At 43.8% G+C, this 12,500-nt stretch overlaps 1 protein-coding gene across 1 annotated transcript in view; it reads right to left on the bottom strand.

The window, feature by feature from the left end:
* wdpcp (WD repeat containing planar cell polarity effector) overlaps positions 1-12,500 on the bottom strand; it is a gene marked incomplete at its 5' end in the record, with an annotated part of 56,158 nt that overhangs the window by 40,145 nt on the left and 3,513 nt on the right. Inside the window, 5 exons of the mRNA XM_080016747.1 lie at positions 837-1,013; positions 4,953-5,057; positions 5,870-5,929; positions 6,715-6,785; positions 9,028-9,081. Coding sequence (XP_079872873.1) covers positions 837-1,013; positions 4,953-5,057; positions 5,870-5,929; positions 6,715-6,785; positions 9,028-9,081 — 467 coding nt within the window. The remainder of the gene's footprint in view (positions 1-836; positions 1,014-4,952; positions 5,058-5,869; positions 5,930-6,714; positions 6,786-9,027; positions 9,082-12,500) is intronic.

The raw sequence follows: 12,500 nt of genomic DNA, 5'->3' as shown, positions 1-12,500 counted from the left end.
AAAAAAAAAAAAAAAAAGGTATTTTATTTATAGGCTCATACATATTATTTAATTCATATTCAATTAAACTAATTGAGAAACTAATGACCTGGCATCATCATCAATTCTTGGGGAAGTTTTGATGATTCAAATATTTTTAATCAAAAATAATACAAGAAAACCACGGGCCAAGTCATTTTGGACCCATCATATGCATTCTAGGGTTAAAAAGAAAATGGACTATATATATATAATTATCATTATTATAGATATTATATAATAGCTTATTTTTATTTACAGCTTGCACTTACAGTTTGATAGAGATGGAGTGAGAAACAGAGTAGCCCTAAGGTTTAAGTGCTTAAGTGTGAACTATGGGTTTATACAGAAATTATAATAATAATAGCGATAATAATTGTGCTAGTTACTGATAGATATTAATAGTTACGTGACCCATTTTTGTGCCTTTTTATACACTTACCTTTCCTGTTTTTGCCCTCTTCATCTGTATTTGTTCAAGTTCAAGAGATTGTTTGTCACATACATATACATACGGTCATACATATATGCAGTGAAATGTCAGTGCTGTATTTCTATGTTTTCTTTTCTTTTGTTTTTAATTTAATGTAATTATTTAATTGCAGTTAATCGTATTTTGCACCCTCTGTCTGGTTTCAATCTTCTATCAATTGCATTTCTTTTATGCTACCTGTAGCATACCTGAAAAGCCCTTTGCAAGGGTATGCTTAAAACAAGTGTGATACAAATATTTAACTACTTATTTACTTACTTACACTCTAGCACACACAGGCATGCCCATATGAGCACAGTTACACACTCTATATACCAGTTACTACCTTGATGTCAGAAGCGGAGAGCTTCTCTGGGCGTTTGGTTAGGTCCGGGGAGCCTTGGTTCTTCTTGTTCAGGTAGACGGCCGCCACCTGACTCTGCTCCAGGAAGGAGAGCAGCAGCAGCCTGTCGCCGAGCACCGCTGGGGACCACACCAACGCACAGTCAGTGAGTGTACACGTCTGCGGCACGACACAGGCATCCTGCGGTTTGTTTGTGTATATTTCTAACTATATGTTTGACAATGTGTAACATTTACATCTCACAGGCACAATGTTTGGCTCCTGCCAATGTTTGATTTGTTGGTGGGTGCAAACGAGGGGTGGAAAAAGCACCCGAATGCCATATTTTAGTAAAAGTAAAGATACATTATCAGAGGAGGACTTAAAGGTGCAGGGTGTAGAATTTGGTGGCATCGAGTGTTGAGGTTGCAGATCGCCACCGATCCCCACGGCGGCGCAACATGCCGGCCTCCGCGGAAGAGACGGCGGCCGCGAAACTCGTGAAAAACGCGAAAAGGCCCTCACTAGAGCCAGTGTTTGGTTTGTCCGCTCTGGGCTACTGTAGAAGAAACATGGCGGCGCAACATGGCGGCCTCTGTGGAAGGGGACCCGCTCACTATGTAGATAAAAATGGCTCATTCTAAGATAACAAAAACAGGATTATACGCTAATTAAAACTTACTTATGAATATTCAATTCCATTTCTGCCAAGTCCATTCTGTAAATTCTATTCTACAAACTGCATGTTTAAGTCAAAGTCAAAGTCACCCCATTAAAATACTCCTTGAATAAGAGTCAAAAGTATCTGGTTTTACTTACTAAGGTATTAAAAGGTAAATAGATTATACTGTAAATCCAAAATACAGGTAAACCAGTACTGCCGACGATACTTTTGATGCTTGACTTTTTAAAATTTTTATTATTATATTACAATTAGCTAACGAGTAAAGAATGGTTTTCAGGGAGAAAAACGTATAGATAAAAGAATATATTTAGTATATATTTAATTCAGAAATGTAGTGGAGTGAGAGTGAAAGAAAAAAAAGATTGAAGTATTGTAAAAAAATGTTTCTAATATCTTACATTACACCCCTGGTCAAATTATTATTCTTATTAATTATTATTATTATTATTATTATTATTACGCTGTCTCCTTTTGTGGGCGAGGTTCTGCAGTCTCTGAGTAATGTACCATCAGGATTCATCACTTTTTGTTACTACCTGACATTACAGTTTGGTATGAGGCAGCCCATAATCACAATGTTAAAAAAAAAACAACACACACACATTTGTGCGTGGAGAAATCTCTCTGTGCTTCTCTCCCCGCCATAACTGTGCCTCTACCAACGTTTTCTCCACCTCTCCTCTCATTCCCACCAGCCTCCGGCCTCCGCCCTCCACACTCCGCCGCCAACCTCCAGCGCTCACACTTTAGTGCAGACTGCGCGGCCGTTTTATTTCCCTAAGACGGAGGAAACGCACTTGATCCTGTACAACTCCTCAGGAGCTGTACAGAAACACTGATTAACAATTAAGCTCCCTTCTACTTCAAATTAATCTGTTTATGAAACCAATTAAATGGGAGGGAACGGGGGGAAGGGAGGGGAGGGGAGGAATTACACGTGTCTCTCAGATATCCAGCTTTGAGGAGTGCGAGCGAAGCTGCAGCGCCAGATTTAGAAATCTAACCAGCAATTAACCGTAGCGTGTCTGTTTTTATAAATATGCACGTGTTGTTATAATTACATTTCGATGCATGCTGCTGCGTAACGACTCCAAATTATTATGCGTATATTTATAAGAGGGGTGGAAACATCGCTTGGAAATTGAGAAAGAAAAAAAACAAAGTCTAAATCAGGTCAATTGAGGAATCTCTCTCTCTCTCTCTCTCTCTCTCTCTCTCTCTCTCTCTCTCTCTCTCTCTCTCTCTCTCTCTCTCTCTCTCTCTCTCTCTCTCTCTCTCTCTCTCTCTCTCTCTCTCTCTCTCTCTCTCTCTCTCTCTCTCTCTCTCTCTCTCTCTCTCTCTCTCTCTCTGCGCTGAAGTTGGATTATAAAGGCTCACAGATTAAATGGTTCCAAAATACGGCCATTAACGATGACCTGGCTTCCCGAAACAACGCCTACAGCAATAGTAAGCGTCTTTGTGATAGATTACAGTCAAATCAAGTTAAATGCAGTTTAGTATTGATCTCTGCGGGTGTCTATAAACGGGATTAGACCTAATCCCATTCATTCCTAAATCAAGGAGTGGCTATTTTACCAGACTAGCACAATCTGGGACCAGGTGGCTGATTTAGGATTAAGGGCTAGATCCCTTATGGTTCACCCTTGTGTGTTTTTGAGACAGAGGCTGAAGCAGGCACGCACACATACACAAACAAGCACACACACACACACACACACACACACACACACACACACACACACACACACACACACACACACACACACACACACACACACACACACACACACACACACACACACACACACACACACACACACACACACACACACCAGGAATATGCTTTCATATGCAATAACATAAACATGATTTGCATTCAAGCCAATTCACACCAGACCAAGTTTGCACGCTTTTATGAACACACACACACACACACACAGAAAGACACACACACACACACACACACACACACGCGCACACACACACGCCTAAATCCATTTAATGCGGTCTTCTCAGCAGCATGTTGACATAAGAGGCCAATGGGCTTAACTAAAGCACATTTAAAACATGGGTAAATTAAACGGGGCGATGGGAAAAAATGAATCACTTAAGGGCGCTTAATTGTGGAGCTCGGCCTCCACCCGCTCTCCGCCGGTGTAATACTTTGATGGTGTAAAAAACACGTCTTATCGTATGCTCGGTGCGATGCAAAGATTGCCTAAAACGTCATGTTCCAAAAGAGGATTTGAGACCATCTCATAAAAATATGGATACTGACTCTTGGTTAGGTTATTGAGATGGGCGGAAAAAAATGAAAAACAAGCCCAAGTTTGAAAAGTCTTTTAAAGTTGGGGTTTTGACTGAACTTGTACCGCATTCTCCTGTTCTATGAGCAACATTGACAATAGCTGTTAACGTTGCTGTCAATGTCTCGTGTACCTCCAACCCACAGCAACACGAACACGCACACGCACACGCACATACACACGTCAATTAAAGTCTAGATGTGTACTCGCATAAAAACAGTCTTTCACTCCATGATCTGTTCTGATCTCCATTCTATCCATCTAGGGCTAATTGAACAAGGGACAGGTGTGAGATCACAGCCTAAGCCCCACACACACACACACACACACACACACACACACACACACACACACACACACACACACACACACACACACACACACACACACACACACACACACACACACACAATCCCCTCCCAGGGACTCAGTCACTAACAGCCATTACAATAATAATTAGTGCCTCTGAGGTTTCGAATAGAGCCCAGCGGGCGGTGAGTGGGTGTCTACGTAACTAGGGTGTGTGTACATGTACATGAGTGTGTACTGTATGAGTGGAAAAAAAACTGCATCTGTACTTAAATCTTTGTGTGAGCGCACCAAAAGGGTCCATCCACTTTTTAAGTGTGCACTTCTATGAGAGCATTTGTGTGCGCTTCTCAGTGTGTGTGTGTGTGTGTGTGTGTGTGCACGAACTACAGAGGCTTTATCCAGTGTCTAGAGATTCCGAGCGGAAGTGGAGCTGGGGGAGGAGGGGGCTGTTATGGACAAATAATTGATACAGAAAGAAAAAGGAAATAATTAGCAGATTTGGGACCGTGTCAACGGCCCTATTCACCCCTCCCAGGCTCTGCGGGAGAGAGGGAGGGATGGATGGATGGATGGATGGGGGTTGAGGCGGTGCACCCCCGGGACAGCAGGAATGGAGGGGAAAACACTGATGGATGTTCCCGGGGGACGGCCCGGGGCAGAAACAGCACAAAAGGATTTGCCTGCAATTAGCTGCCGGAGTCAACCTGCTCACCTGTGGCACCTACCTGTACCTCTGTGCGAGAAATAGCCTGTACCTTTGTGTGAGAACTAGCCTGTACCTCTGTGTGAGAGCTGTGTGTGTGAGATGGACATCACTCTAACCGTCTGCAGTCGGCCCACCAGTGTCCGGTCGACGCAAACTCTCTCCAGCCGGGGGCTATTTAGAGTCAGGGTGACCAGGACTCCGCTGCTCAGCACGAGCTGCAGGTAAAACACGCACGCGCACACACACACACACACACACACACACACACACACACACACACACACACACACACACACACACACACACACACACACACACACACACACACACTGAATTAAGTGCCATACTGCATCAATGTGCATGGATGTGGGTGCGTGATGCCGAATGAGTTCTCTTAAGACAAGAACCCTTCACTTACATCTGATCTCATGAAACTAAAGTTTTTGTCGATTCAATTCAAATATTACAGTCACCTAAAAGACAACAGGCCTCATCCATGACCGACTAGGCCAGGGCAAAGAGGGACATACAACTACTACAACTCTATTATGAACATCAGGTACTTGAGTCATACTCAAATACTTTATTTCAAACATGATTTTTATTTTTTTTTTCCCAGTTCTGAAAGAAATGTTAACAAAATCTCAAGTTACCAGGATTGCTTCACTCTCACTGCACCATCTCACGGTGTATGTCACTGATTCAAAAAGTTTTGACGAGGGTTGATTTTTCCCTTATAGGCTGTTGGATGCAGCCAAGGTGCACTCAAAACAACATCACCCAGATGCAACGTTATCAATAAATCAATTTTCACCACATTTGCCTTAAAAATGTGCCGGTGAAATGCAGTCACCAAAAAAGAGAAAATTCCACGGAAGGCAAATTCCCCCCAAAAAAATGAGTCTAGGTAAGCGTGTGTGTGTGTGTGTGTGTGTGTGTGTGTGTGTGTGTGTGCACGTGTGCGTGTGTGTGCGCGCGTGTGTGTGTGTGTGGGTCCAGACGGTGGGAGGCTGAGGAGGGAGTGTACCTGGCAGCAGTGCTTGTTCTTCCATCTGGTGTGAACACATGCATTGGTCTGCAAGAGTTCCTGACAGAGAGACAGAGGGAGGGGGGAGGGAGGGGGGTCAGCATGGGAGGAGCAGGAGGAGGAGGAGAAAGGATCTGAAAAAGGATGCAGGTATGGTGTGTGTGTGTGTGTGTGTGTGTGAGTGTGTGTGTGTGTGTGTGTGTGCGGACCGGTCATTCCTGCCACATTCCGAACACAGCTGGGGTGATTGGAAGGGAGGAGAGGAGGCGGCGGGGTTCGGGGGATGGGGGGGGGGCTGTTTCTAGTTTCAGACATTGGTCAGGGGGGGGGAGGGAACAGCCACAGTAAGCTCCCAACAAACAAAGCCTGTTCTGTATTGCCACAAGCAAGAAAAGGATGAGGTGGGGGTGGGGGGTGGCGGTGGTGAGGTAAGGGAGGGAAGGATAGAGAGAGGGGGGGGGGGGGGGGGGGGGCGAGAGAGAGAGAGACAGAGAGAGGGAAGGGACAGCCCCGCGGCCCCTGATCCCCTCAAATATTCCCCCTTGATGACAGAACGCAGCCAAAAGAGAGGTGATGACAGAAGGCCGGGGGAGAAAAGGAGAAGGCAGATCGACAGCGGAGGACGGCGAGGGAAAGGGAGAGAGAGCGACAGCTAAACAGAGGGCGCCCCTATTTGTTAATCAATCGGGCGTTTCAGAAAGGGAAAACTACTCCCCCCCGCCACCCCACCCCACCCCACACCCCAAATTAAATCCCCAGAGAGAGAGAGAGAGAGAGAGAGAGAGAGAGAGAGAGAGAGAGAGAGAGAGAGAGAGAGGGAGCCGGGAGGCGGGGTGAGCGGGTACCTCCAACTCTTTCAGTGAATCACGGAGTTTCTCTGGACGCTGGTTCCTGGGGGTCCAGGAGTAGCCCCGAGCTAGCGGGGGGGGGGGGTGAACACAGGAAGTATCATCATGTGACTGAACAACTGACGAGTAGGAGGAAAAAATTCCAGGGACTTTAGGGAATTCAGACGAATAGAGCAACCGGAAATAAATGAACCCACCCCCCTCCCAAAATCCCCCACTCGGTGTAAGGTGTTAAGGGCTGGAGGACTGCTAGGAGCAGGGAAACTGGATGTTTAATCATCGCTAAACGGATATGGAGGATGGGGGGGTGGAGGATGGCGGTGCGGGGGTTAGGGGTCAGGTGTTGGGGACGGCAGGAAGCGGGTAAACAAGGCGCAGAGGTTCGGAATAAAAATAACACAATAATTAACAATAACACAGTAATTCAACTCAAATCAACACCACAAATGGCGTAAGGTTTCAGTGCCCGGTCGGAATCGTAATGTTGTGCATTTTTGTCGTCATTAATCACTTCTTTTTCTGTAATGTTTTGGAACATTCCAGATACAAATCAGACTGCTAAATGCACGTACACTCCAGTTTAAGTACATGGGTAGCATTACCATACCCAGTAGTAAATCTTTTTATTTTTATTACGATTTTGATTATTTATATTTTTTCTTCAATGGGACCTGTGGTCGTATGTTAGCGGCATGGCGAGCGGGGATCATTCGGATTTATTTGAACGTACGTTGTTATATAGCACATAAGTGATTCTAGCCAGAACTGTATTCTCTGAAGCGTCGTACAGTATGTAATATCAACCCACAACGACACCCAGTAAGAATTTAAATGTTGTTTTTTTTCCGCTCTGAAAATATAAAACAATGGCACTCCTAAGAACTATGTATATAAAGCTAATCATCTTACATAAACTAATAACATAACAAAGTTCTGACGTTGTGTGGCATTGGGAATTTTATTTATATATGATCCACCTTTGATAGCCACAGCAAAGTGACAAAGTGGCTATGCAACTTCAAAAGCAACAAAAATGCAGGAATTTGACATCATGGGTTGCATTGCCAAAGACATGTAAGGTATTTGAATTTCAAAAGGCGTGCAGAGTTGTAAAGATTTGAAAATAATAAAATAAAAATCACAGTTTGCAGTTTTTTAACTCATTAAAAAAAAAAGGCCACATTTTAACCATTCCATTCCATGCAGACCGGAGAAAGACAAGAAGATCCAAGCCCAGGTCTCAGGCGCTGCAGCACCCGCCCCATAGATAAACAAAGAAGCGGGATATGAAAATGAAATCATTGATTTTTTTTTCTCGCCAATCTACCCTTCAAGTCGGGAGGGGGAGAAGAGAGGATTGGACGGCCGATCAATTTTTTTTTCAAGATGATCAAATTGTTCTGGTATCTGCTCCTTTCCAGAGACACTCGTTTCTGCCTCATCTTCATCGTTTTTTTTTTTTGTTCTTTTTTAATAATAAACCGCTAAGGAAGGGGCCCTCTTAAGGAGGAGGCGGAAAAGTGAGAGGAGGTAAACAGATGCATGCAAATGAGGGAGTAGAGGGGTGGCGGGGGGGATGACGGGTGTCGGAGGAGGGTGACGGGGGGAATTGGGGGGGGGGGGGGGGGGTTGGGAGGGCAGGGGGACGCGTGTTTGTCTCCTGATAAGGGTGTTTGTATTCCACTCCTAGGTGTAAAGAGGGGGGGAAAGATGGAGAGAGGGAGAGAAAGAGAGAGAGAGAGAGAGAGACAGGTGCAGAGAATGAAAGAAAGAAAATATGGCGGGAGGGATAAAGGAGAAACTTAAAAATGAAAAAAAAGAGAGGAAAAGAGACGGGCAGACAGACCGAGAGAATTGGTTGACTGAGAAGGAGAGTTAATTTGGAGATTTGATGATGGAAAATACACGCGCACGCGCCACTCTCTCTCTCTCTCTCTCTCTCTCTCTCTCTCTCTCTCTCTCGACCTGTGCTTCCAGTCTGTTTTTAACGTGTAGGACTCTGTTAGTGAACCAAGTGTGTTTGTTGTATTGTCTGTAACTGTGAACTAGAGAAAATGTTAAAATAAAGATGCTTTAAAAATCAAAAAAAATCTCTCTCTCTCTCTCTCTCTCTCTCTCTCTCTCTCTCTCTCTCTCTCTCTCTCTCTCTCCCTCTCTCCTCTCTCTCTCTCCTCTCTCTCTCTCTCTCTCTCTCTCTCTCTCTCTCTCTCTCTCTCTCCTCTCTTCCCTCCCTCTCTCTCTCTCTCTCCCTCTCTCTCCTCCCCCCTCCCTCCCCCTCTCCCTCTCCCAGTCTCTTGACGTTACACTTACCCTCAGTGAAGTGGAGTTTTTCGTTGTAGTAGTGGTGCTGCTGTAATGGATTGACTGGAAAGCAGAGGGGACCAATCAGGGAATTAATAGATGAGGAGACACACACAAAACAAAGTCAGGAAACAAACACCTTATGGAAAGCAGGACGAATGATTCCTCAACCTTTAGGAATAAATAAGTAAACAAACAAACAAACATATATATGTATACTGTATATACATACACATAAAAATACACAACACATATACACACACACATATATACACACACACATACATTTATATATATAATTACACCTGCATACATATATATACACATATCCCTGACTTCTCAGCAACCATATTTGCCACACACACACACACACACACACACACACACACACACACACACACACACACACACACACACACACACACACACACACACACACACACACACACACACACACACACACACACACACACACACACTTTGGAACAGAACCTGCACCGGAAAGGATGACAAGCACAGATATTGATAAATGGCAATGGGAGAAAAGAGTAGCTCCACCAGTTTCCTATTGGACACTAACTGAAATGATGCCGAGAACATGCATCTCATGGCCAGATAGGCACTGCCATCCTGATAAACCCTGACATGTATTTGGTTAGATATGGACCTTGACCATATTTGAGTGATGGTCTGGAAATTGAGGCTTCTTCTACTTACCAAAGGTGGAAGTAATGAAAAAACTGAGCAATAACTCCTCCTGTTTATGTAATACCGTATTTTGTTCCTTCCTTGAGTACTTTCCAGTATTTTCTCAAATCTATTCAAATGACTTGAATGTAATAATTGGGAACATTTCCAGAATTCCTCCAAAATCGGGGGAATTGTTCCGGAAGCCTTGGCGTCCTCTCCTAAATATTTTATCAATACCTTTCCCTGCTGTTCCTATACTTTTTTCCCCCCATTGTATTTTGCTGAAGTCATAGAGGGATTTTGAACAGTCTGTCAATTTTTAAATTACTATTCCAGAAGGTTTCCAAATGAGGACTACTGCTCCTCTTGGGGCATTGCTTTTAACGCATGGTTGATAAGTTAATTCGTTGGCATTGCAGTAAATGTAGAATGTTTCCAAATAGCACCTTTGTTTTAGAACCGTTTGGATTGATTCAGAGCAGGTCAATTCAATAAACTGCCTGCTAGGATAGAAAACCATCATTAAATGTGGGGTCCTGAGGACGGGGAGTTATGAACCACTGTATACATAATGTGATGACCAATCCCTTGCAATATTTTCTAATATGCGTTCATGAGAGCTTTTAACATTACGTCTTCCCCACCGATCACAGACTTTTGATTTATACATATGCTCAAAATCCAACCAAAACAAAATCCACATGGTGGCCACGGTGACTAGCTGTAAAAATAACCTGACTTTCTTCATGTTTATTAAAAGTTAAACAGTCCATAAAAATGTTAAACATTCACCTTTGGACTACCGGCACTTAGATTTAATCACTTTCATCCACAAAGGCTGTGCTAGTAAACTGAGCTGGCACATCTAGGGCATTTCAACAGAGCTGCCTGAGTTATGATGAAAAATAACTTTTTCATACTCCCCCTTTTTCATGGACACCATGTAAGCCATGTTTATCAGGTGAAAATAACTGAAAATTAAGGTTGGCAAGCCTGCTCTAGGGTAAACTGGCTAGTTGATTTAATTTTATTTTGACAACGCCCTTATACAGTAGGTTTGTCAAAGCTAAAACGGAGTTGCTTTTATGTGCAAACAAACAAAGTAGCAAAAAAAAAAAAAAAAAAAAAGAAGAAATACAAATAATGTTACTTCTACAAGCTGTAACTATTTTTCTATGTCTGACAGTCCTTGCCAGTCCCTCCAAGTGAAACCAACAGTTGGAGATGTACAAAGTGTAATTATTAAAGTAATTACGCCGTGGACCACACCCTGAGTGTCACAATACTAACTTAGAAACGGTCAGCTGTCAACACCACATGCTGGTAACTTGTCCAAACATGGAAACAAGCAGCATTTCGAGAGTTGTTACTGTATGTTTGTATTAGGATTTTTTTTATAACCCTTAGAGAGTAACTGGGAATAAACCTGGAGCTAAAATAAAGCTCACGACTTCACAAGGCCACATCTCCAGTGAGTTCCCTCCACTGCCATGCCTCCTACCCCGGCCGCCCAGAGCAGGAAAGTGGCCTGTCTGGTGGCAGGGCCCGCTGGCAGTCAGGCAATTCCAGGATTAGGAGTATTAATCAGATAAGGGAGTGAGGGGCCAGACAGGCCCCGACATGGGCACCTGGTCTGGGGCTGGGGGGGGGGCACAGGGGAGGCGCAGGAGGAGGGTGGGGCATGGGTTGAAGAGACTGAAAGAAGCATTCAGATGAGCCTGGGCCTCCCTCTAGTGGAGAATCTCCGTCGAACAATTAATCTGACATGAATGTAGTGCGCACCACAAAAACAAATCACTGCGCACGCACGCACACACGCACACACACACACACAGTTGAAATTTGCACATAAAATTGTCTGCTGTGTACTGCAGGGAGCAGAACGACAGAGATGGATAAAACATGTTACTGAACGACTATGTTAACATTGGCGCGCGTGCACACACACACACACACACACACACACACACACACACACACACACACACACACACACACACAGACACACACACACACACCTCCCTCCACTCTGATATGAAGCCACACTTTAGTAATCCTCCAAATGAAAGGGATTTGGAATGTGAGAGTCATCTCTCTGCTGCAGATGGGAATGAAGTCAGGGCAGGAGGCAAACCCCTAACCCCACCATGAGAGAGAGAGAGAGAGAGAGAGAGAGAGAGAGAGAGAGAGAGAGAGCACGCAAGAGAGAGCGCAATTTTCACTCTGAAAGATAGAAACAAACAGACAGAGAGAGACATACAATGAGAGAGAGACACACAAAGCTACAGAGTTTTAGTATCAGACAGATTTACTTGTGATCACTTTGTATGTTTTTATTTACTTGTAATATACTGTTATTTCCAATTATGTTCTGTTAATTTATGCTTTGGTTCATCGAAAATTCATTCAATCATTATGCCAGTAAAGCTTCATTGAATTGAGCGTGACATACATATCGACAGAGAGGGCAAGACAATGAATACAAATAGGCACAGTGACATTATAAGGTACTCTGAGAGAGAGAGAGAGAGTGAGAGCGAGAGAGAGAGTGTGAGAGAGAGAGAGAGAGAGAGAGAGAGAGAAGGGGAATTCAAAGGACAGAAGAAATTGACATCAAAACAAACAACAAAACAAGGTAAGAAGTTTAATAAAAACCACCAGCATAATACCAACTGTAAATACCAACTAAACTGCTTTGTGAAATATTGCGACAGCGGATGATTAAAAAAAAGGGGCGGGGTCCCAGGGGTCATTCACTAATTTTCATTTAAAATCGGCCAGGGCTCAAATAA

The sequence above is a fragment of the Zeus faber genome, assembly GCF_960531495.2.
Source record: "Zeus faber genome assembly, chromosome: 16".
Classification (NCBI taxonomy): domain Eukaryota; kingdom Metazoa; phylum Chordata; class Actinopteri; order Zeiformes; family Zeidae; genus Zeus; species Zeus faber.
The sequence above is the reverse complement of the archived record's forward strand: the minus strand, read 5'-3'. Positions and strand labels throughout refer to the sequence as shown.